This window comes from Tetranychus urticae, chromosome 3 (assembly GCF_039701765.1).
Source record: "Tetranychus urticae isolate SD_2017Ah chromosome 3, NJAU_TeUrti_SD_1.0, whole genome shotgun sequence".
NCBI classification, from domain to species: Eukaryota; Metazoa; Arthropoda; class Arachnida; order Trombidiformes; family Tetranychidae; genus Tetranychus; species Tetranychus urticae.
In genome coordinates this window covers 16960994-16986249 of record NC_142960.1, presented here as the reverse complement: position 1 = coordinate 16986249, position 25256 = coordinate 16960994, and the positions used below count along the sequence as shown (strand labels likewise).

The 25256-nt window shown below is 31.9% G+C and overlaps 3 protein-coding genes across 6 annotated transcripts; 2 read left to right on the top strand and 1 right to left on the bottom strand.

The window, feature by feature from the left end:
• The first annotated feature begins 3861 nt into the window (after positions 1–3861).
• LOC112538958 (uncharacterized) lies at positions 3862–5598 on the top strand. The gene has a single exon (XM_025161047.2). It carries the CDS (start codon positions 4166–4168, stop codon positions 5240–5242), a length of 1077 nt encoding a protein of 358 aa, XP_025016815.2. The 5' UTR covers positions 3862–4165; the 3' UTR covers positions 5243–5598.
• A 134-nt stretch (positions 5599–5732) lies between these two features.
• On the bottom strand, positions 5733–19093 carry inaE (inactivation no afterpotential E). Of its 4 annotated transcripts, none has more exons than XM_015930407.3 (8): positions 17413–19093; positions 17059–17273; positions 12540–12819; positions 12040–12078; positions 11085–11169; positions 9612–11026; positions 9449–9472; positions 5733–7978 (listed from the first exon to the last, which is right to left on the bottom strand). In XM_015930407.3, the coding sequence occupies exons 1-8, from the start codon at positions 17505–17507 to the stop codon at positions 6538–6540; spliced, it is 3594 nt and encodes a 1197-aa protein (XP_015785893.2). In that variant the 5' UTR covers positions 17508–19093; the 3' UTR covers positions 5733–6537. The 4 variants fall into 4 exon arrangements, with proteins under 4 accessions (XP_015785893.2, XP_015785895.2, XP_015785894.2 ...); XM_015930409.3 differs by having other exon boundaries at positions 12582–12819; positions 17413–18941; XM_015930408.3 differs by lacking the exon at positions 12040–12078 and having other exon boundaries at positions 17413–18934.
• Positions 19094–22112: 3019 nt separating this feature from the next.
• LOC107363319 (uncharacterized) lies at positions 22113–25111 on the top strand. Its single transcript, XM_015930536.3, has 6 exons — positions 22113–22712; positions 22798–22977; positions 23072–23344; positions 23627–23998; positions 24137–24289; positions 24477–25111. Exons 1-6 carry the CDS (start codon positions 22649–22651, stop codon positions 24596–24598), a joined length of 1164 nt encoding a protein of 387 aa, XP_015786022.3. The 5' UTR covers positions 22113–22648; the 3' UTR covers positions 24599–25111.
• The last annotated feature ends 145 nt before the right edge of the window (positions 25112–25256 follow it).

The window sequence follows — 25256 nt, the reverse complement described above, 5'->3', positions numbered from 1 at the left end:
TTGAAGGACAGGATCGTATTGGGATTATAAAGATAAAAAGATAAATCAATCAATTGGATCGATTCCTCGTTCAAATCATCGTATAAATAAAAATTTTGTCAGTTAAGTTTACATTTAGATTTTAACATTTAATAACATTGTCAGTTTGTCATTTAAATTAATTTTTTGTGGTTTATGGACAAGTGTCAACTGTGGAAATGGGAATCAGAAAAGATTGTTATGACTTCTATTTTTTACCAAACAAAAGTGGCGTCAAATTTGTTGGACCAAAAAGGATTGGATATTTTTCATCTTATTATGACAAAGAATCTGAAGAAGTATATGTAGCCGATAATTCAGCTCAAAGATATTTAGACTCAAGTGAATTAAACCAGCCAATCAACTGTCTTGAAGGATTCAAACTAGAAACTGATGAAGTTTTGTTGCCGAGTTCTTGGTCTCATTTCTTTCGTTGGGTTGCTGAAAATAAAACAATAATCGATGGCTTGTCCTCTAATAACAAAGATTCACCGTTGGATTTCCTGTGTTCAAACATGGAACTCAAGAAAATAATGCTTTCAACTTATGACAAGCGTGGTTGGCTTATTCGTGCAGTGAAGAAAAGAAATGCCATTTTCCTATTTTTGGGAAAAAAGGACAATACGGAGGAAATGAAATCCAAACCTGAGGATCAAGAAAAAGATGAGCTGGTGAATGACAAAGAAGACAAGGAAGAGGAAGCCACACTTGATTGTGGTCAACAAAAAGCCAGTAAACTAAATTATGCAAGATTTAACATAATTAGAAAGATAACTAAAGCAGTTGAAGAGCGTGAAACTAACTCTAACACTGTGATGGATGCACTGAGCACTGTTTCATTTTCAAAAATTGGCAAACATCGCATATTACACACTGGTTTTACAGAGTTTGTTATGAGTAAAGATGATTTAGACAAGCCAATTGATCAAGCCAACTTTTCAGCCCTGAAACTCATGCAAAATCTGTACAAGGAACATAACGGAGAATTCAATATTCCATTTTATCGTCATCTTTATTGGTGGGCCTCTGCTTTACTTTGTGGCGTCAAAACACTCATCTGTGGAGATCTTGACGAAGATTTTACTCTTCGTAAATTGGATGTGCTTCCAGCCAGTAAGCTTAACAAAGATACTTTAGACAAGCAGAGAAGATGTTTCATTACTTTAGACAAGACTCTAGATTTCATCAAATCTCATGTTAAAGAAAGTGACAAAATGTATGAGTTTACTTACGACGCGGCACCTCAAGAAATCATTGTGACTGAAAAAAGTCTTGAGCTGCAGGGAGATGGCGACTTACCATGGTACCTTACTTGTGACATCTGAAACTAATCAATTTTACTTGGATTCATTTTTGCTACCTTTTCAACCTGAAATCACATGCTCATCATCGTAATTTTAAATAGTCTGACTCCAGAAAATACAGTCTATTGACTGTGATTTTCCTGATACCAAATGATCAAAATATGACAAGATAATTTTCACTACAATCTATTTTAATAAACGTGCAATGAGGTATTTAGGCAAAAATTTTGTGTGAAATAAAGTAATCAATCTCCAAATACGACTCTTTGGTTAAAGCTTCGTCTATGTTCAATGCAAACTTTTCAAGCGCTATTTCTTTCATTTTTCACACGCTTTATCGCGATTCCATAAATTTCTCAGCCTTTTTTCATTTTTTTGCCGTTTTTTTCATAGAGCTCAAACATTTTAACTTAAAAAGTTCGGCTCTATGAATTGACCGCTTCCGCGGAACTCCGCACTTTGAGAGATTATTGTATTGGTTGATTCAAACATCTGATATTTGAGTAACCATTTGATTAATTAATATTGACAAATTGCTATCTCTTTGCTTTCTACCCTTTTCCCCTCAGGAGCAGTCATTAGAGTGGACAATTGTTTAAAATGTAAATTTAATTATTTTCCTCTGTAGTTCACATAGATGTCAGCACTTCAGAGAAGCAAAAAACGCAAGGAAATACTGTAGAGTACAGTCTGTAGTACAGTAACTGTACTACAGTTACTCGTACTACAGTTTCTTTTTGCGGTTTTACTCTGACTTTTGATGAAGGTAACGACTTAAATAAATCTTCATGTAATTACGAGATCAACATATCAATCCTAAAACTTTAGAATCAACCTTCCATTTTTAATTATTGATATAAGCGAGAATGATGTAAAGATATCAGAATAAAGTATTTTATTATGATTATAAGGGAGGGAAATTATGAGAAAATGACAAATTGACATGTAACTGAATTGCTTTATGAAAATTATTAACTTACCTTTTTAGATATTTAAATTAAACATCGCCTTTTGCTAGGAGGCTCTGACTTTAGTTCTGTTTCTGGCTGTTCATCACTTTCTGATGGTGGAGTAATTTCCATAATTGGTTCATCCGTGACTGTATCGGGATTAATAGTAAAACCAGGATTGAACATGCAAATATATGAATAAGATTTTCCACTTTTTCTCACTAGAATTCTATATTGATTTTCGCGATCGTTGTCAATAAATTCTGCGATTTCAATTAAAATGCCTAAATAATTTAGCTGCTCCTTGAATTTTCTAAATTTTTTTCTTCTAACTGTACATAATTTTCTGGAAAAAAGAAATTGAAATTTTTTAAAAGTGTATTCAGATATTTGCGCTGGTAGAAAACATAATCTATGTCTCCTGCAAAACGCGCAAATGTATTATATTTTAATGATGATAAATTCATCATTTGTTCTCTGCTGACTTCAAAAGTCATATAATTTTGATCAACACAAAAGAGTTTCTCAATGAAATTTCCGTGTGAAAATTTTTTTGCCCCGATAGTGTTACTTACATGTTCATAACTCATACCATTGGAAAGATGGAATGAATTTGCCCTGATCAACTGAACGTTAAGGGGTAACCCATATCCTTTAGCCAGTATAATATGACAAGATAATTTTCACTACAATCTATTTTAATAAACGTGCAATGCGGTATTTATGCAAAAATTTTGTGTGAAATAAAGTAATCAATCTCAAAATACGACTCTTTGGTTAAAGCTTCGTCTATTTTCAAAGCAAATTTTTCAGACGCCATTTCTGCCATTTTTCACACGCTTTATCGCGATTTCATAAATTTCTTACACTAGAGTACTTCATAACTTGGTAGAATTTCGTGTTGGCGCCACCTATTGGATTTAACCATTTAATGGGGTTTTTTAATTGTTTCAACCAAAATTACTCAAATTTTAGTACAAAAAGTTGAATTAGTGAGTCAAATTTACTAGAATAAGTAAGCATTTCTTGTCAAATAAATCAGAATAAGTCAAAATACGATAATTTGATTATTCAATAGAAAAGAACATTTTCGCGTCTTTATGAGAGTCAAGAGCTGGATAGACAAAAAAGACCTTTAGTTATTAGGAGATTAGGCTGATTAATTCTGCAGGAAACCCATTTTCCAGTAAAGTTTACATGCCAATTCAACTTTTTTTACTAAATTTTAAGATATTCGTTTCAAAATAATTAAATAATTGAACAAAAATGGTTTTAAAATGGTCAATCCAATAGGTGGCGCCAACACGAAATTCTACCAAGTTATGAAGTACTCTAGTGTAGTCTTTTTTCAATTTTTCCCGTTAAATAATACCTAAATATTTTAACTTAAAAAGATCGGCTATATGAATTGACCGTTTCCGCGGTAACTTCGCACTTAGTGTAAGTTAAAATTATTTTTGCACATCTTGAGCTTATTGAATTGCTTGATTCAAACATCTGATAGTTGAGTAACCATTTGATTAATTTATATTAGCTAATTGCTATCTCTTTGCTTTCTACCCTTTCCACTTCAGGGGCAGTCATTAGAGTGCTCTTTGGAGTGGACTAATTGTTTGAAATGTAAATTTAATTATTTTCCCATGTAGTTCACATAGATGTCAGCACTTCAAAAAAGCAAAAAACGCAAGGAAATACTGTACATTGTACAGTGTACACTACAGTTTCTACTACAGTTAGTCAACTGGTTAAATCAGGTTCTCTACAAGTTGAAAAATTTTGTGTTTTATTTTTGCATGCATTTTGGTTTAAAAGTTTGTGTACTTGTAATTTTAATTTTCAATTTGTGATTTCAATTTATATTTTACCGTTTGTGAACAATTTTCAACTTGAAAAATGGGTCGAATCAGAAAGGATGCTCTGGATTTGGAGTTTTTACCCGCAAAAAGTGGGGTTAAATTTATTGGACCAAAAAGGATTGGTTATTTTTCATCTTTCTATGACAAAGAGAATCAACTGGTTTATCGACCTGATAAATCATCACAGAAATATTTAGTCTCGACTGAATTGAACGAGCCGATGCATTGTCTCGAAGGATTCAATCCTGAAACTGATAAATGTTCACTTCCAGATACATGGCCAGATTACTTTCGCTGGATTCGTTCAAATGAGGAAATCATGAATGACTTAACTTCGGACAATCCAAAATCATCGATAGATTTCATCTGTTCAAACTCCGTATTGAAAAACATATTGCTTTCGCCATTCGCTAGAATTGATTGGATCGTCAATGCTATCAAAATTAAAGGCACCATCTTCCTCTTTATGAGCGATGAAGATCCATCAAAAAAGAGAGAAAGAGAGTCTTCCAATGATACTGATAAAAACAAACGCGCCTATGCAAGATTCAAAGTAATCAAGAAGATAACTAAACAAGTTGCAGAGAGAGAATCAGACTCAAACACTGAATTGGACGTTCTCAGCACTGTATCCAGTTCAGAAATTGGTCAACATCGCATAATGCACTTAGGTAATTCTGAATTTGTTATTAGCAAAGATGATGTAGAGAAGCCAATTGGTCAAGCCAGCTTTGCAGCTCTGAAACTCGTGCCAAACATGTACAAAGGAGATAACAAAGATTTCAATATCGACCATTATCGTCATATGTATTGGTGGGCATCTGCTTTGGTTTGTGGCATCGAAACACTTATCTGTGGCGATCTCGATAAGGATTATAATCTTCGCGAATTGGATGTTTTTCCAGCCAGTATACTCAACGAAAATTATCCAGCCCATAAGAAAAAATGTTTCATTGCATTGGACAAAATTTTAGATTTCATAAAATCTGAAGTTAAAGAAAGCAACAAGTTTTACGATGTCCATTTCAATGCAAAAAAATCTAGTAGAGAGGTTACCGCGATTCTTTCAGTTGGTCTCTTAGAAGATTCTGTTTCACCTCAGCTCTTCACTTAACGTGCTTCAAAATTTGCAGTTCAAACAAACAAGTCCTAAAGCGGTGCAATGCTTAACAGCTACTTTGTATTTATTATTTTGTTTTAAAACTTACAGATTGCTGACAATTTGTTTTATATCATGTTGACTTTGGAATAAATCATATTTTGTAACGAAAATCATATTTGATGCGAAAATACAATAAGATATTATCAAAAAGAAAAAGTAACGTTAAGATAATCTTATTTCTTACACTTAATGCCTTCTTGCTTCTAATTTTTGTCACTTCATTATATTTTAATTTTTATACCTTTAATTACTATACTTAATTCCAGCTCATAGATGAGTAAATTATATTTTTATTGAAGGATAGTCAATAGTATGAATCTCAAATGATTTAATAAACATATAATTTGCTCAGGTTGATAGAGAAAGAAGAGATCGAAAAATCAAGACTTGAATTGGCTCTAGATTTTGATTTGAATGCATTGAATTATTTAAGAAAAGCAAATAAAAACATAAAATTACTTTAATTAGTTATAAGTGTGTTTGGTGTAAAAACTGAATTTGAAGAAAATTTAGTTTCTTTATAAGCAATCAATTTTGATTAATAACTAACTTTCACTAGAAACAGTTAGCTGATAAAATATCCACTTGGTGGATAAAAAAATTTACATTGGTTGTCTTTAATTGTTTAAGCAAATCAGCTGGTCCAGTTGGAGTTAATTATCAATTGGATTTACTTGATAATGTCAATTGAGAATTTTATTCATTGATTATTGGTTTACTATCACAAAATGTCCGATTTTCAGAGGAAAAGGTTTTCTTTGAAAGAAAGTTAAATTGAAGATCATTTCCATTTTGAACGTTATTTTTAGACAATTGAGTTAATCAAAATTATGGTAAAAGATGAGAATGATGAAGATCAACTCGATTATTAACTCTCAGAGTCTTTTATTTGGCAATCAACAATCGTTAAAAACATGCAAAACACTGAGCATAAATTCAAGACAAAAACTATTTAACTGATTGTTTATGCCAACATTTCATCAATTAAGCTCCTTTGGATTAAATATAGACAAAATTACCAGTATTAATAGTTGGTGAGATTACTTGAATTATTCTGAACTATTCCATTAATCAATATAATTGATGGAATATAAATTAGGCGAATAAATTATCTGAGCTTGAATTGAGTTTCATTTTTTCCCTCATTTTCTTTGGTCCTGATCTTTAGCTTTCTTCATGAAAATAATGAAAAATACATTTGTCCTGAATTAGTCCAACATTTTGATTAATTATTTAGTAAATTAGAGTTAAACTTGGAAGGCATCACAGGCAGGTAGTTCATCAGCTGGTGATTCAATGGCTCGCAATTTTTGAAAAAGCAGCCTCGATTTGGGTGAAAGATCAGTTTCACTGGATTTGAGAGAAGCTGTCGCTGAATGAGTGCGAATTTCTTGACGGAAAACTTGAACATCATCCTCTAAACAATTTAAATTTATCTCTTCATGAGATCGTCTCAGTGGTGGTAAAGTTTCATTTGATGATTGTGAATCATCCATGCTGCTCAAGCTGTGACAATAGTTGGTTGATGGTGAAAAACACGTTTCATTATCACCAATGTTTACCCGAGTTTCACGAATGCCACTTAAAAGACTAGCTCGAGACAGACAGCAACCTTCTATGTCACTTTCCTCTCCTCGAATCACATCTCCTTCGGAATGGTTAAGGTCATTCAAAGCAACAGTATCTGTTGACTTTACTGAGGCTCCAGATGAGAAAGCTTCATGATCTCCCAACCCATTTGTCGATGGATCAACAGAATCTTCTGCTTTATTTTGTCTTCTCTGGTCATCGTATTTGGCAATCAAAGAGTCAAACAAAGCATTTGGATCAAGATCAAGTCCACTCCCTGTTGGTGATGGAATGTAAATTGGAGAAGTAGATGGAGTGGTATGTGAAGTTATTTGTTGACAATCACTTGAAACATTTGATGGTCCTGAAGAAGAGACCAGAGAACCTTTACTTTCCTCTTTTCTTTCATCTTCCTTGGTCTTCTTAACCTCCTTCTCTCCATTAGTTGAATTAGACTGACCATCAGAAGAAGCAGAAGGTTTAGCAGAGTAAAAAGATGCTCGGTCAATACGTTCAAGAGCAGAATAATTTGACAATGAGTTAACATTAAGATTAATCCTTTCATCTGTTCCACCAACTCCTCCATTTGCACCTTTAATGAAAGCACTTCGAGATGAAATACTGGATGATTCACTGAGACCTTCAGGTGACGCTAAAGGAGCCATACCAATCCAATCGTCTCGAATCAAATCAATTTTACGACTTTTACGAAGAGCTGTTAACAGGGTTGGTCTAGAAGTGAATCTACTGGAACCAACAGTTGAACATGAATAGGGAGGAATCAATTTAGGATCTTCAAGGTCCAAGCCAACAGGCTGTAAATCGGTGAATGATGTTTCCAATACTAATCTATGAGAAGGTGTTCGATCCAATGAATCAGGTGTAATGGTTCCACTTGGATAGGTTAATAAAGGGCGAGAAATCAAGTCAACATTGTTTGTCATTACATGGCGAATCGGCTTGGGTGGACCAGTGTTGATTAAAAGTCTTTCCAGTGCTTCCAACACTTTGTCTGGCATATGATCTTGAATCATTACTGGCGATATAATTATCTGATCATATTCCGTATTATCGACCCACAATGCTTGATAAACGGCTTCCTTTTTACCAACAATGTTCCTGAATAAAAATAGAGAAAAAGTGATTTAGATTCAAGGAATAGCTAATAAAGTATGGATAAAGAGTGGTTAAAGGTTAAAAATTGATTCTGCTTGAATGCATCCAAGGTTAATTGTGAATGTATTAGTTGCACTTGATTATTATTATACATAATGTAAATGTATTATAATGTAACCAAAAAGCCAAAGTATACCTTAAAGCTGAAATTGCTTTTGAGTTTATGGAAAAATATCATTAAAATTGAATCAGTCAACCTTTTTATTAATGAATAGATTAATAAACGCCAAAATTAGCTTTTAACTTTGATTGAAAACCTAGTCAAGTTGATTGTTCCCTCTGGGATTGATTGGATTCAGGCAAATTAAACTGTTAAACATTTGGTTTCACTTCATCAAATTATGATATAATGATGGAAATTATAATAGAAAAATGGTGAACCAGATTAATCCCAGAATAGATCAAGATTCAATTTCAACCTTTTCCAATCCCATATTCACTCTACTTTGATATCTGTTTACGCATTTATTGGAAACAAACAATCAACTTCAACAGCTATTCAGCTTCAGGCTAATCACTCGGTGTTTGATTCTTGTTTTTTTTTGGTTCCATCAAACCGTAATCTGTCAATAGATGTGATTAACTTTGCAGGATTGTCAAGATAAATAACTAACTTTATATCAATGTCAATCAAGTTGAAATATCATTTGCTTTTAGTCTTTTGTTGGGTAAACAATTAACTTTGAGAGCAAGGTATTAAGAAGCTGATAATTGGATCAACAGCAGTTAATTTCAATCAAATTGACATTATTTTCGCTTTCAACCATTCAATCTTTTACAATGATATAGTTAATCAACTAACATGTTCAGCTTGGGAAACAAACAGAGTTTAAATAAATTGATAGATTCTTTTACTCCAAGTTAATTGTGTTAACACTTGACTTCCATCAGAATAATGATAATCGAGTTTAAGTGAAATCAAATGTATCACAGTGTGAGTTGGACAGAATGTTCAATGTTTTCTCGTCGATTTCTCATGTTTTACCATCAATCTTGATGGGAATAGCATTTGGAAATTAGTTATTTTTTCTCAGATTAAATAAATTAATGAAAGCTATTGAAAATAAACCACAAGATTTGTATTTCTTATTTCAATTATTGCTCTGTTTTGGTGAGTTTGTCATTGAAATCGATGAAACTCCTATTAAAAGATGATCAATAAGCTTCTTAAAATTTAAATGAACAAATTTAGTCTTTTTTCACACAAACATTACCTTTTCATTAAAAAGTAATCACATTTTGCTGAGAACATTTAAATATTGTGTTTTTGTATGTTAATTTAATGTTATGGTTTTATAATCAAGCTGATTTTGAGGTGAATGTTCAATTTTTCAATCTTTTTCTCACGTTTCAATGATGTTGATGAATATAAATTATTGTGATAAATAAATGAAAAAATAATTCTTGTCTTACCTCCAACTTTTGTTCTTGGAAGCTCTGAAAAGACGATAAATAAAAGAAATATAATTATCTATTGAAACATTGAATTATCATTATTATTGGAAATATAAAGATAATGTATTTTGAAGGAAACAGTGTTATTAAAAGAGTTGAGGTGAATGGAATTGAAACTCACTCTTTTTTCTTTGGATGATTCCGTACAATATGAATAATTTTTCCAGGAGGATAAAGAGGTTGATGAACAGTTAAAGCAATTGAAGAATCGTCAGGATGAGCTGAGAGTTCCTTTTCACCGGCTGTAATTGATAAAGTGTCCAATTTAAGCGATTCCTGTTTACTTCCAAATTCAACATCAGACTCTTTACTATTTAATGAATCAGTTTCTGGATCAATAGTGCAACAGCAAAAGCTTAAACCAATTGTCTTCCATTTTGGATCTTTTGATTGTTTAATGGCATTTATCAAATCAAACCGAAGGCTTTCCATTTGATGTAAACCTAACCTAGGAACAACATCTTTACCCAATACTACTGAGGTAATAAAATGCTTGGTATATTCAACGGCGGGTAAAGAGAGGAGTCCACCGGGAGGAGAAAATGCATAACAGACTAGATCAGGATAAATTTCTTTAAGTAGAATGGCCAAAATAGCCGCAGTTCCAGCTCCAAGGGAATGACCCACCAAGACTAGAGAAAAATTGTGAGTGCCTTTCAGTGGATTGTGGGTTAAGGCTTGTTCCAGTATTCGTTCATCGGTCAACTTTTTCTTAATATATACAGCTGCTTCAACCATTCCTTTGTGTCCAAGCCAATTGTCGCGACTTGGATTGGTTGGAAGTAAATCACCTTCCGCATTTAAATCAGTCATAACATCTTGAAGGGAAAGAGTTCCTCTAATGGCAATTACAATGGTTCGTCTATCATAGTCAAGAGCCACGAAAAAGGGAGGTTCAGCAATTTCAACATGATATGTGGCATAAATTATTTCAAGATTGTGAGTTTGACAGATCCTTTGGAGGGCAGCATAATTACACCCACAGCAGTTGTCACCCATGATTATGGGTTCAACAGGTATTGGTGAAGTTGAAGGTTGAGGAGTTGCTGATGATGTTGATGATTTACGATTATTAAAGGCGTCTGTTGATGGTTTTGATGGTGAGCAACGGTTTAGGCAAGGACAACAGCAAAATGAGTTGAAACAATTGTAGCAAGATGAATATGATGATGAAGATGATGAAAGGCAGGTTGAACATCTTAAATAGGGACAAAGCTGGAAACATCCGATTGCCTTGTTTTCCATAAGATAAATAGGCCAGCCATATACTGCTATGGCATAATGACTATAATGGATTAGTGTTTTAATGTCTTGGACAACTGCGTAATGGGTTACATCAAGGAATCGAGTCTCCGGTGTAATGGGTAAACCCGAAAGGAATTGGTACGTTTTATTGGCAGATTCACGGACTACAATTGAACTTTGATTTTTTTGCTGTCGCCGAGTCAATATAAGACCTGCGATAACATCAGAAGGCACCACATCCAAGTCTCGAAAAAATTCTGACAATAATTTGGCAATTTCAGCAAAAGAATTCTAGAAAAAAAAAGAAAACATTAAAACCAATTTCAAAAGCCAATCATCAAACTCTTACCTGACGCCTATCAGATTTACCAAGACAACAAAATAAAAGTTCACAGCGACGGTTCCAACTGTCCTGATATTGTCTCATCGCTTTCCTGGATCAACAATAAAAGATGAAACAAAGCATTAGTAATTGAAATACAATTTAAAATGATTAATCTGTAAATGCAACTTGAAAGTATTTAAATATCAGCTTGAAAAAAGTCTAAAAATCTATTGTTTTATTTCAACGGTTAGCCTTGTATCTGTTTTGTGTTTACTTTTGATGGTTCATTGGATTCAATCCTTCAAGTTTCAAATTGAAATTACTTTCCATTATTGCTATCTAATTGTTCATTTCAATTATGAAGGTAAACAGAAGTGTTGAATTTGTATAAAAAGATGTGATATTTACAATCAGTAAGCCTTTCAAAAAAATCAATAAATGGCTGAATCAAGCTTTCAGCAAATCAATTAAAAATCCATTTAAAATGATTGGTTCAAGGCTTAAATAAAGAGCAAATTATGCCTGAATTGATAGCTCATATAATTAACTATTAAGATAATAATTACATTATTAATCAAATGTAATATTGAAAAAACTAACGTTACTTAGCCGAGGAAACAAGAACTTAATTTCCTAATTATGATGTACAAAAGGCTTAACTTTCATTTACTCTGCAAGGGAAAGTTTCAAAATATCAACCTTTAATTATTAATTAATGGAAAGCATATTGTTATAATCATGATTAAATCTAATTGATTAATCTCTTGATAATTATCATAAAAAGTGCAATAACAAAAGATGGTCAATCTTTTGCCATAAAATAATGAATAGATTCTTAACCCTTCTAAGAGATTTGAAAATTACTGTTCAACAGTCTACAAGGTATTCATAACACAAGCAATTGATTATAATAAAGGTGGCAAAACAATCAAATTAAGATGAAAATTAAAAGTAAATGAAATGAAACAAAAATCAATACCTTCGTAAATCTGATAAAAGGTCAGGAGTATTCCTAGAACTGAAAAAAATGATTGGAATTTTGGTAAAAAAAATAAAAATTAAACAAGCAAAAATAATGGGTTGAAAGGTTGAAAGCAGTTAAAGGAAATTGTGAATTGGTTAATTATTGTTAAATTGGTTTCCATCAAGTCAAGTAAATTAAATTGTCAAGCATTTCTCAAGCCTTTAAAGCCTTAATGAGGAAGGCAAGCTATAATAGCAATGACAACATCTAATATTAGTACAAATTAAATGATTAAGCAAAAAAATGTCAACTAATTTACTTGGCAATCAATTGGATTCCAATGGGTGCAAAGAAAGATCAGGGTTAAACGAGCAAAGAAAAGTGTCATTCAATTAGCAATCAATGATTAAGAATCTGTCCATCAATTGGATTTGATTTTGAAAAATGAAAGCAATCGGTAGAATAATCATGATTAATCTGTGAAAAGTGTGACAATTGATGATGGACAGACCAACCTGTGACGCCAATTACGATGAGAGTTACCCGATCGCTTGTACCTATATTTACTTTGACCATCTTTCAGGCTATTCTGGTAACGCTGCATCTTAACCCAAGAACGTCCAGCAGTATCAAAGGTACACCAAATGGTAACAAAAACGGACGCAATTATACAAAAATTGCATACAATAATGACCAGAATGGCATCTCGAGGGAAACCAGGAGTACAAGTATCGTAATGTTTACGGATCCAGAAGATACCCATTATTAACCAGAATATTTCAACGGCAAGAATTCCTAGAAAATGAAAGAAAAATTATAATCAAAGTTAATCATTAGTTGAATTATAAAGCAACAATCAGGATTTTGATTCAATCTTCAAATGCAATTTAAATTGAATTTTGAGACGACAATTTGACAGTCTTTTGATGAATTGGTTTTCAGCAATTTATTGAGAAAGAACGATTAATTTTGGATAAAATGAGAAATGAAAATTGAATGTCAACTGAATTATCTAATAGATTAAATTATCGTCTTTGATCAAGTAAATCGATATTAAAGATTAAAGTTGAACAATTTAACTGATGATGTTTTGGATGTTATTGAAAGTTTGCAAAAATATGATCAAAATGATGAAAGTGATTATTTTAAAATGAATAAAATTTGACAGAAAAGGTTATGAATTTTAGGTTAAAGAAGAGATGAAAAAGTGTAAAAGTTGAATATTCAGTTGAATGAGTAAAAATTGATTGAAGGAAATCTCAGAAATAGGAAAAGGAAGGAGAAAGATGTTGATGAAGATGAGAAAAGATGAATTGAGTAGTGAAGATGAAAAAAAGATGAAAAAGATGAATGAGTTAAGGATTTGGTTTTACAAGATTGATCGAGATAACTTTAATGTCAATGAAATTTATAAACACAACATTTATCTCAACCTTTTGTAGCATCCATTTTAATAGTAGACAAAATTGAAAGTGAAAGTATTACAATTTGATAATCAAAAATCGATGGGAAAAAAATTCCAACCCAGAACCAGCAGGGAAACTGAGATTCTGGTAAAGCAAAGAGAAAGATGAAATTGTTCAATTTCCTAGTTTCCTTTGGTAATATTATATTAAATTGATATTACAAAATGAATATGAGATTAAATTGAGTTAATTAAGAAAGGTTAAACTGTTAAATGTCAATGTAAGAAACAATTAAGTTGGTTAATGGATAACAATCAAATCACTATTGCTATTGAATGGTTACGTTTTCTGGTATTCAAGTCAAGTTTCATTTTCATCATTTCACTTTTGTAGTCAATCTTGTCTTCAGAAGTGAACATAGACAAGATTGAAAGCTATTTAACTTTTAACATTCTTCCTGATTCCATGATAAATTCATGATACCCTAAAGAATTGTTAACAATAGCTAAAAATTGATTGTTGGCTGAAATAGAAACAGTTGAATGGCTGGTAAAAAAAAGGTTTGAAAAAGCTATAAAAGACCAGAAAACAAATTTTCTGCAAGTAAATCAAAAGTGAAAACACTTGCAATTTGTTTGGACAATTGAACCAGTTTTTCAACAATCAATTTGTATTCCAGTATTGTAAGTAATCAATTTACTAGATTTGTATGTAAATGGAAGAGGAAGAAACCAAGGAAATAATTAATACATCAAAAGTTAATAAGGAAATTGTTGACTTGCTTTTTGCTTGGCAAAGCTATTCAATTGATAAACATGAAAAGCATACAATAACTCAATCTAATAATCTATTAATAATCATTATTTGTTGGTTTTATATGAAAATGTTCACAATCAGATCACTCCATGAATAATGAACATTTTGTCAACCAATTTACCATCAACAATATGATTAAGAAAACATTTCAATGGAAATTTTTCTTCCAAAAGATTCATTTCTTTAATTTGTAAAACCCTTTTTCATGGCTTTCATTAAATTCACCTTGATCAGCTTTTTTTAACCAGTTTACATGGAAATATATTTTTCACTTTTCACTATTCTTCAAGTTTCAGCTTTTCCAGAATCAAGTAGCATTAATTAATCATGTTCAAGCTTATCACATCTGTAGAGATGTAATTAACAAATTGTTGAGTCTTCACATCGATAGGTTTACCAATCATGACAATCAACATTTTCATTGAGACAAACCTATTTACATAATTATAATCAAAAGAGGTTTAAGATTTTAAATGAATGATAAGATTTGGGTTTAATTTGAACCTTAATGTTAACCAGTTTAATGGTTAGTAATTTCAAATCTAACTGTTTGGATGCAATTATGGTTGAATGTGTAATCATTTGAGACAAACCCAGAGCTTCAATTGAAATGTTAATCAATTGAGCAAATTGACGATTTCAGTTGATTAAGAGTAAAGATAATTATCGCTGGAATAATCAGTGATAATGTAAATGTTGTGTTTTGTGTGTTTGGTTGTCAAGTAAAAATTATTATGAATCATGACAAATCACTGAAAGTCAAGCTGAAAATAGTTCAATGTTTCAAAGAGTTGAGACTAATAGGTTTGCACAATGAAATGATCAAATGATTAATGATCACAAATATTAGTAAATTTGGTTACCAATCAATTTGATTATGACAAGTTGCAAAATAATGACAATTCAATTGAACTTCTACAGGATAACAACAGGGAAAATATTGAGAGTTGAACAAGAAATATTTCAAAATTGAACAAGAAATGCAATGTAAATGTCAATAATGGAACAGTTTTGTTTGTTCACTTTTTTCTCCCTGAATATGAATAAAATGCTTATTATTATCAATTTTGCTTCTTAAGGTTTTAGTGAAGAACGAAGAAAAGATGGAGAAAAAACTGAATCAACAAAACAACAACAATTCAAGTTGAATTGTTCTTGGAACTTTTGCTTACACAAGAATGGAAAGGAATAATATGAGTTGAGTTAAGAGATTTGCTCAAGTGTAACTACAATAGTGCAAATAATATAAGCAAAAAGTATTGACTTTTGACCTTTTCTGGGGAAACTCAAATTTCCGGGTTCATTTGGACAGAGTCAAAGTGTTATCAAGAAAACAAAAGCAAACTTTCAAGATAATTGTTCAACATATTAAGCAACTTTTCAGGTAATTTTGTAAGCAATTTGGAAAGGAAATCAGTTTGCAAAATTATTGACAGAATCTGTAAATAGAGAAATCTGAAAGATTCTGTGTTTTTCTTCAAATCTTTTGTAATCAGTAATAATAATTGCAATTTTTGTTCATTATCGGTGGATTGAATGGAAGGTAAGATTGTTTTTACAGTTGATAGGAAGTGTTTAGATTGCATGAACATTTTCATGGTAGACTGAATTGTCTGAGAGATTTTGCTTCTCGTCTTTTTGTCTTTCATGGAGAAAAGAGTTTTCATTAGAATTCTGGTCGACCTTTGCACAAATCAGTCAAGAAGAAGAAGAGGAAGAAGATGAACACAGAAATACTGAATGTAAGTTTACCAAAAACAATGTAATTTACTTTTTCTGGTTGCTAATGAGTTGTTGCTTTTTCTGGTTTCAAATATACAAGCAACAGATTTTGTTATATTCAACTTATTAAATCGTGATCCAGGAATGATTTAGTTTACTGGATAATTGAAAGAAATGCAAATGAAAAAGTAAAATGAATGTAAAATAATTAAGCAATTGGGTGAAAATAGTTGCCAATAGTTTAGATAACCTTGGTGAAATGAAAAAGATGGCAAACTGAATAGCGATGCAATTTCAGTGTTATCTCAACGAAAGGGTTTGAGTTAACAGTAAAATGATGCAAATAGATTTTAATCATTTGGAGAAACAATTAAAATGACAAGATTAAAATGAGAAGATAAAATGATCGAAATCAATGAGAATTGCTTTTTTTGGGTAAAGAGTAATGTATCTAAACAGCAATTTACTTTCATTCAATGGTTCAATAATTTGCGCAAATTGTTAGTTAATTGGTAAACATAAATTATTCTGAATTGAACTAAGGTTACAAGAAAATGTAAAAATGGCAGGAAAATGTTCAAGATCTCATCAGGCAAGGTAACATTCAACCCTGAAAAAAGGTGTATACTGGTTCATTAGCACTTCACTTGGTTTTTCACCTTAATCTTTATGACATGGTTCCTTTGCCACTCTTTCTCAGTGATAGCTGAAAAGGTTGAAGAGCGGCTTAATTTAGAATGTAATTTAAAACTTGGAAAATAATCACAGAGGATTAAATGGCTTGTAAAGTTTTTTTTATCCTGGTGTAAACTAAATAATGGAGACTATCATAGTTTGTAAGCAGCAGCAGCAGCAACAGTATCAAAATTGATGCACCTTTTGGGTTGTTATGACAGAAGATGAAAATAGCATGATAGGAGCAACAAAAAAACCGGCAACTCAGATTAAACCTATCATGAGTCTATGAGCTTTAAATAATGCCAGGATCAAGGATGGTAAATGGTGAAAAAAAAGAGTAGAAGGGAAAAAAATAAATAATAAACAGATGAGTGAACAGAATAATGTGAAAGTAAAAAGTCAAAAGTCATACCCAGTCTTACATAAAGTAGATACTGCATGGAAGATCTTGGTTCGGTTTCCAAAATGGTTCCTCTTAGACTGACCCAGGCTATGAATAGTTCCACTATTAGGCAGCCAATTAGGATAATGGCATAGCCAACTATGTGCTCGTGGAGATCGATCATACATTGTAATCGCCATTCCTTCTTCTCGCCAGACACCAAAATCAATGAGAGAACGATTAGCCTGATTGAAATGGAAAAGAGGGAAACAAAAAAGAGATAAAAATGGATTAATTATACAGTTAATGGTTTACATTTGCATATCTAGTCAATTGTTTGTTTACACGCAATTGATTTAGATAAATGTACATTAAAATATTTACCAAATAGTGTGTACAATGAAGAGTACTGTAGCAGGTACAATAAGATCATCAGAGCCAATACTCCAACGTCTTTTGAACACAATAATACCTGGCATTTATAAAATGGTGACTGTGATCGTGGTTAATAGCATACACCGGCATCACATATGAAAAATATCACTATTAATATTTACATATTAGATATACATTAATTTGTTTTACAAAACATTTCAAACATGAAGGAACTCTATTTTGGTTGTTGTAACAAATTTGGCTTTTACTTTTCGTATTATATAACATGTACTTTGGGAGACTTCATTGATTTATATTATTTAGAGGAAATAAAACCAGAAAAATGATCGATCTGGGTAACCAAAAGAGATTCTCAGATGAATTAGTAACCATATGAAAGCAGAGAAGCAGGAAGAAGATGCATGATGAAGATTTATAAGATAGATTAAATTGAGTTGAAGATAAGTTAAGATGATCACAAAATTGAATGGAGCAGTTTGAAGAAACCATAAAAAACTCTCATGGTTTGAAAATCATTCTGGTAACTTGTATACCAAGAGCAATAGGTAAGCCTTTTGAATAAACTCTTTTCAACTGTAATTGAATTGTTTAAATGGTTAACTAATGAGGTAGCACAGTAAATTGACCAATCAAAGTTTTAATTTTAATCACCAATTGAGTTGACAACAGAAGACAACGTTGATATAAAGGAAAAGAGTAAAATTGAAGGTCTATTGATGGTCACTGTTGGTATTCACGGTAGTTGTTGGTGATTAGAGCCAGTTAAAGGTGTTTACAATTACAATCACTAATTAATCAAGATTCTTTCATTTCCGTTCTTCTAACAATCATCATTTTACAAAATCACATTACGAACAAAATTGAATCACTGAAAAGTATTAGGTGAATGGTATAAAAAGGTAGAGATCAAAAGAGACACCAAATAACATAGGACAGTAAACACATGATGAAACCAGATCGGTACATTAACTGTTATAGTTGTTTACCAAATAATTATGTTGATGAGTAGGATAATGTTGATGATGAAGATAATTATGATGATTATGATGGTTGAAATAGAAATGATGATTTTGTTATTTTAGGAAAGTGACATTGTTGAATTGAATGAAAGCTGTTTCGAGCAGTGTTGATCATTTAACCCAATACAAAGTGTAATTGGGAGAAGAAGCGAATGACAGCAAAAAATAATAATTAACTGTAAAACACTTGGATAATGATGATGATTAGAAATGTTGACTAGAAAAAGGGAAAACATTTGAGTATCACAATATGCCTTCTGTGTTGTGTGTTTGATTGTCTGTTGGTTGAAGTGTTACTCATTCTCAGGATCTTGCTCACCTTTTTTTTCCTCTCTTTCTTCCCTGTCTTCCTTTTTCTCACTCGTTTTCTCTTCTTATAATAAACAGTAAAGATGAGGATGATGATGATGATGATGTTGAGTCAAGAAGAAAAGGAAAGGAGGACAACACGGAGAGGAAAAGATGATGAGGATATCCATAGAATTGAACACAAAAAAAGTCTAAAAACATGGCTTGGTCATGTTCAGAGCCATTCGCCTGATTTGTTTTGTTGCTGCGCAAAGGTTCACTTTAGCAGACGATTTTGGTTAATGTGTAAGTTAAATGGTTACATTTTCACTAATCCAATCACAGTTACATTGGATAATGGGAATTAATCACAACTATTGGTTACTACTTGTTAAACATCATTAACTCATCTTTAATCACCATCCTTAGGGCCATCAAACTAAGCAAACATCAATTGTTTGTAAAGCCCAAAGACAAATTTTATCAATCTTCTTGTTCCACAATTAAACCCATTTTTGATTTAGCTAGTGAATACATTTGATCTTATTATATTAAAGTATAATGTCCTTTCTTTGGGTGTCATTTTTGGTAATAAAAGAAGCAAATTCACCACAAAATGGACGTTAACTGTTGGTTTGCTTTTCCGTTACTTCTTTATTAACTGTAATCTTTTGTTGTTTATCATCGGTCATCGGATAAAATGATTGATCGTTTTTTAAACTAATTTGCCTGACAATCACCATTTTCATCTGAAACTAATCGCTAGCATTAACTAACCAGAAAAGCATTAAATGTTTTATGGGTTTCATTGTTTTAAATGTTTCAACCTTGAAGAATCTTCAGTTTCAAAGGTTTACGATTGAATATAATTGTTAGTTATTGTTAGCAAACAACTCAAAAAAGCTTAGCTTAATATTAAACTGTTGGTTTGTTATTCAAACTGTTTTTGTTGTTGAATTGTAAATGATTGTAAGTGATTATTGTGCATTAAATAGGTAGAAATTAATTTAACAGTCCAGCTTCGAGTAAAACTTAAATTCTTGATTATTTGTCTGCTGTTTAGAGCTTCTTTCCTTCTGTGATTGTCTTCTATTAACATTAATAGCACTAGGAACTGTAACATCGATGTTAGTTTGAATATTAATTGCCAAGACCTAAAAATTCATCATTTTGTTGCAATTAAAGTAAATTGAGCAAACTTTGCTTTTAAAACGCCATCTGTTATCCTAGAAATGACATAAAGGGCAAAATAAAATGAAAGGTGAAAAGGGGCGACATCTGGACCTCGATATAATAAACTTTATTAGCTTTTTAGCTTTTCATGTTTTGGAATTGTAAATCTATTGATTGTTATTATCTCAGTGACCAGGAATTTCTAGTTTGAATGATGAGCAAATAACAACTTATAGTTACATGTGTTAAACCTGTCAAATGTCTCCAAAGTTATTCAACCTGAATCATCTGAGTGATTCCAATTTTGACTGGCAATGTCAGAGCAGTCATGCTCATAGAAAGTTATGGCAATTTCAATGCTTAAAATGAAAACAAACAAGTTCGAAGCCAGAAAAATTTTTCGTCTTGTTAATTTGTTTATTAACATATCTGTTTGATATGTTTAAGAATAATATTCATAAAAAATAACGGAGATTTGTTGATTAAAATGGGTGAAACAGCTCACGCTTATTTCACAGCTAAATTATGTTTAGTTGTTTTTAATCTTGGACGGATCATCCAAAGAACTGTTGTCTTTGGTTTCTATGTTTACGATGAAGGACAAAAAGAAATGGAACCATATTCAATCAATGGTACTGTGATCACTCGATTATACACAAGACTGCCGATGTACATGGTCGCCTTCACTCTAATGATGTTTATTGCCCTCCATATGTTAGGTGTTATTGGTGCAATCATGGAGAATCGTCGATGCCTTTATACTTACGCCACCATATTTTTGTTCCTCAATTTTGTATCTCTATTTGGTCCAACATTCAATCCACCAATCTTCATCATTTACCTAGTAATGATTATCTTAGCGGTCGGCTATGGATTCATGCTTAAACAAAAAGAGGACCATCAACGGTTATACTTACAGCGAGTCCAAGCCTGAGATTGAAAGCAAAACATCATTCGGAACTGAAGACTGGATTGATTATGATATCTTTCAACGATCATGGCTGGGTTATTGATAATTTCAAGCCATACAAAAGTGAAATGTTAACATTGAAACATTGATAAATTGATAAACTGATTTGGGATTCACGTTTATTTCATCAAAATATTTGCGACACTACCGAATACAAAACAAATTTTCAACATTGTTCCAACTACATGTTCAATACATGTCATAATCTGATCAGAATTTTATTAAATTACATTTTGGAGTTTTGTTTAATACTGGGATGCAACTGTCTTACTTTGCCCATCAATTGATATACACGAATAATTTCACATTAAAGTCTATTTGAAGGCTTTAACATTGCTGTATCTACACACTGAATTATTAATATACATTATAAATGTATTATATGTATTATTAATATTAAAATTGATAACATAAAAAGTGAAGCACGATAAATATTTAATAAAAAAATAATATTTATCTTAAATTTGTCTGAATCGACTAAAAATGAACTTTTCAAGAAGCAATACGACATGTAATAAGCTAAAATAGTGATTTCTTGAAAATTTTCAAATTTGGGTTTTCTGTGTTTTCGAAATTGAAAAATCAAAATTTAGAGTCACTATAAGGCTTCAGTTGAATCTGACTTTGAAAGGAATCTCAGCATTACTATGAACATTTTAAGATTGAATTTTCCAGTCAAAAATAATACATTTCAAACCCAGAAAACTTGACTCCTGTACTTGATGGTAAGACAAAAACAATGATTTTGTCTCTAAATGCTTAAAATGATTTGACTTGAAAATACATTCACCAAGTGATCGAATCTAAATTGTAGATCAAATATCTCGAATGATTCCCGTCTACTCAACTCTGCTCACAATATCCATCTTCATAAACTGACTGTTGCTTCCCACAAAGAACCGACGATAAACTTTCGAAACATAAAACACAGACTCAGACTACGCTTTCAGCTGATCGTCACTGGTAAACAATAAAATGGTCACTTTGTTTGGCTACAAAAAATGGGTAAAATTGAAACTCTTTTATGGAATTAGGCTAATGATTAAGTTGTTGTTACAAGTCTAATTAGTCTCGGTGGAGTTGATCTTTGAAAAATAATGGCAGTAAATTTAACACAATTTGGTCAATAATAATACGTGATCCTAGTTCATCAAACCAAATCATTTAGCATTAAAAATAACTCTGCTGCTATTTCTGCACCTCTCTAAGCCTATTTGAATCATGTCATTGCCTTTTGTTGATCACTTCATTGTTTATGAATATATAAGCGCCTTTTTTACACTAAATGTAACAATTGATGATTTTTTTTATATTTTTGTTTCTTATGTTTTCCAGTTTCCACAGAATTAACTATCATCTTCCTCATCTTTAAATTTTCATCATCATTATCACCATAAACAAGTGTAACAATGAAAGGATGATTATCACTCATCCTAACTTTTGGCCTTATTTCCACCAAAATGATTCTGTTCATCACTTCATCCGTCAATGCCCTTTGATAATCTAAAAATTGTGAAAAGTCTTACGGCTCTTTAACACCTTGTATTACCAAATTAGAACCCAATTCATCCATTTTCGCGATTTACTTACTCCAAACAGTTAAAGACATTCATCTTAATCTTCACCTTTATCATCATTAATCTTCATTTATGTACAACTCAAAATTTGCAATCATCAGGCCAAATCAACAAAATGTTTGAGGCCTTTTACCAGTGTTAACAGTTTTACAGATTTTATTTTTGGGTTAATAGTGGACAGTAAATAGAGTTATAATATGACCAATTCACCATTGATTCGGATTAATATATATTCTCTTCTTTTCCTATTGATACAAATTGGTATGAATTTGTTGATTCTGTTATTTTCAACCTAAAAGCCAAAATAGTGTTAATATTAATGTCCCTTAAACTGTTTATTTTTCAGAGCCTCACTTGTGTTTCATTGGTTTTGCTGGACCAGCATGTACAGTTACCTCACTGATTCCTGGTACACCAAGTGCTACAACATCATCTATGATGGGAACTTGTTATTCATCAATTTCATGTCGAACCCTCGGTGGTGTTGCTATCGGAAAATGTGGTGTCTCTAATGTTTGCTGTGTTTGTGAGTATAACGAGTTTTCACGATGAGCTTTTAAAATGATATCAACACTGATTCTGATTGTAATACTTTCATATTTTACTTGCTTTCTATTTAGTTCCACGAACCTGTGATGCTGTTTCTGCCATGAACAGTACCTATTTCACTAACCCAGCATATCCATCGCCTTATAATGGGACTACATCATGTACTTTAACCGTGAATAGAGCAGCATCACTCTTCAAGATTTGTCAATTGCGTTTGGATTTTGTTGATTTTGAAATTAATCGTCCTGTCATGGGAAATTGTGATGTGGATAGATTCGTGGTTTCAGGACAAAATTCAAACTCATTTGTACCTCCAATATGTGGCCGTAACTCTGGGACTCACAGTGAGTATCAAAAATTTCAAACACAAACATTACTCCGGCATCAATTATTAAGACAATGAGACAAGACTCAACTAATTAAGACAATTTTCATCAAGCCATTTGATTTACTTGTTCTGATTCCATTAGCATTGAGTCTCTTAAATCAATTGGATTCAATGATTACAAAACAGCAATCATCAATAATCATTCAGTTTTTAGCTCTGATATGCTGAGCCATTGCTCTGTATTGTTTACTCGCTTTTTATAAATTGGATTTTATTTCTTCCAATCTATTTTATTCAGTGTACATGGATGTTGATGGTGCTCAAGGTCCATTCATTTTCAGAGTCATCACCAATGGTCCTGGTTATAGAAGATGGAATATTCAAATTACTCAAATCGAATGTACAAATCCTTCCAAAGCTCCGTCCAATTGCTTACAATACTACACAGGTCCATCCGGTGCCTTCTCCAGTTTCAATTATGAAACCTCACAGTTTCAAGATTTTTCAAGTACAAACCCATCTTCAGGACAATCTCAGGGAATTCTTGATGCAACATATCTAAATGGACTGGATTATGCCATTTGTTTCAGAAAAGAGAATGGCTTTTGTACCCAATCGTACAGTGTCAATAGTACATTCACACCTTTTGAGATCGTTAATATTGGTCCAAGTAAGTTTGTCAGTTTTTTCAGAATTTTAATCAACTTTCGTTCATTAAATTGTGGTTGGATCTCAGTAAATTCAAGCAAATCCACCGATTCACTTTTTAAAAAGGATCGTAAAAATAATGAAATTTTTGCTTTTCTAGATAATTCACCAACATTTGATCAATCTGTTGCTGGAGCTGGACTGATACGTTGTGCATATGATTACATTCAATTGAATGGAGTAAGATTTTGTGGAAGTCGACTCAATCTTTTGGGAATCAATCAGAATGCAAATCAAGATGCTCCAGTCGTCGGTAAGTTATATTAAACCGAGTTCTCACCACATTCAGTTTAAATAATCGTAATTACCTCCACAAACTGGTTTAAATTAGAGACAAATTTCTTTAATAACTCAATAACTCTGGTTTCCTCCAGTTTCTGAATCATCAAAATAATTATTTTCCTTGAAGTACTAATGAAACCTATCTTTTTACAAATCAGATACTGGTACAGGACCATTCATTGCTCGTTTTGTCAGTGACTCACGGAACGTTGGTAGAGGTTTCAGGCTGTCGTTTCAACAGAATCCATGTGGTCCAATGAGCATTCAAAGAGGAGGTTAATTTGATATCTTAACCATTTCAATTAATCACAAATACATTTAAACATGTTCTTGTTGAGATGCTCAAAATTTTAAAACACGCCATTTTGAATTGTTTCAAAATAAATACTTGTTATCATCCTTTTCAAATTCATCAAATAGATCACATCAACGGTTACACTTACATCGGGTCCAAGCTTGGAAGCAAAACATCATTCGACACTGAAAGCTGGATTCATTCTGGTATCATTGAACGACCATGGTGGGGTTATTGACCATTTCAAACCATAAAAATGTGAAATGTTAACATTGAAACCTTGATAAATTGATTTGGGATTCATCAGTATTCATTTAATTAAAATATTTATGACACTATCGTATGAAAAACAAATGTTCCAACGACACATATCCATGTCATGATCTGATCTGATAACACAAAAAATGAAGCACGATAAATATTTAATAGTAATAATGTAAAATCTGTTTTTTCCTGACATTGTTTTATTCAATCAATTAAATGACTTCTGTTTACATAGTGATGAGGTATCACATTACTGACAATATCTTGGAAAAGGATAAACCCAAAATGTTTTCATAAAAGCAAAAATCTCAGATCAGAAAGGAAGAAAAATTTGATTAGAAATATCAAAGACATTTTATCGTAGTTAACGTTTAAATTC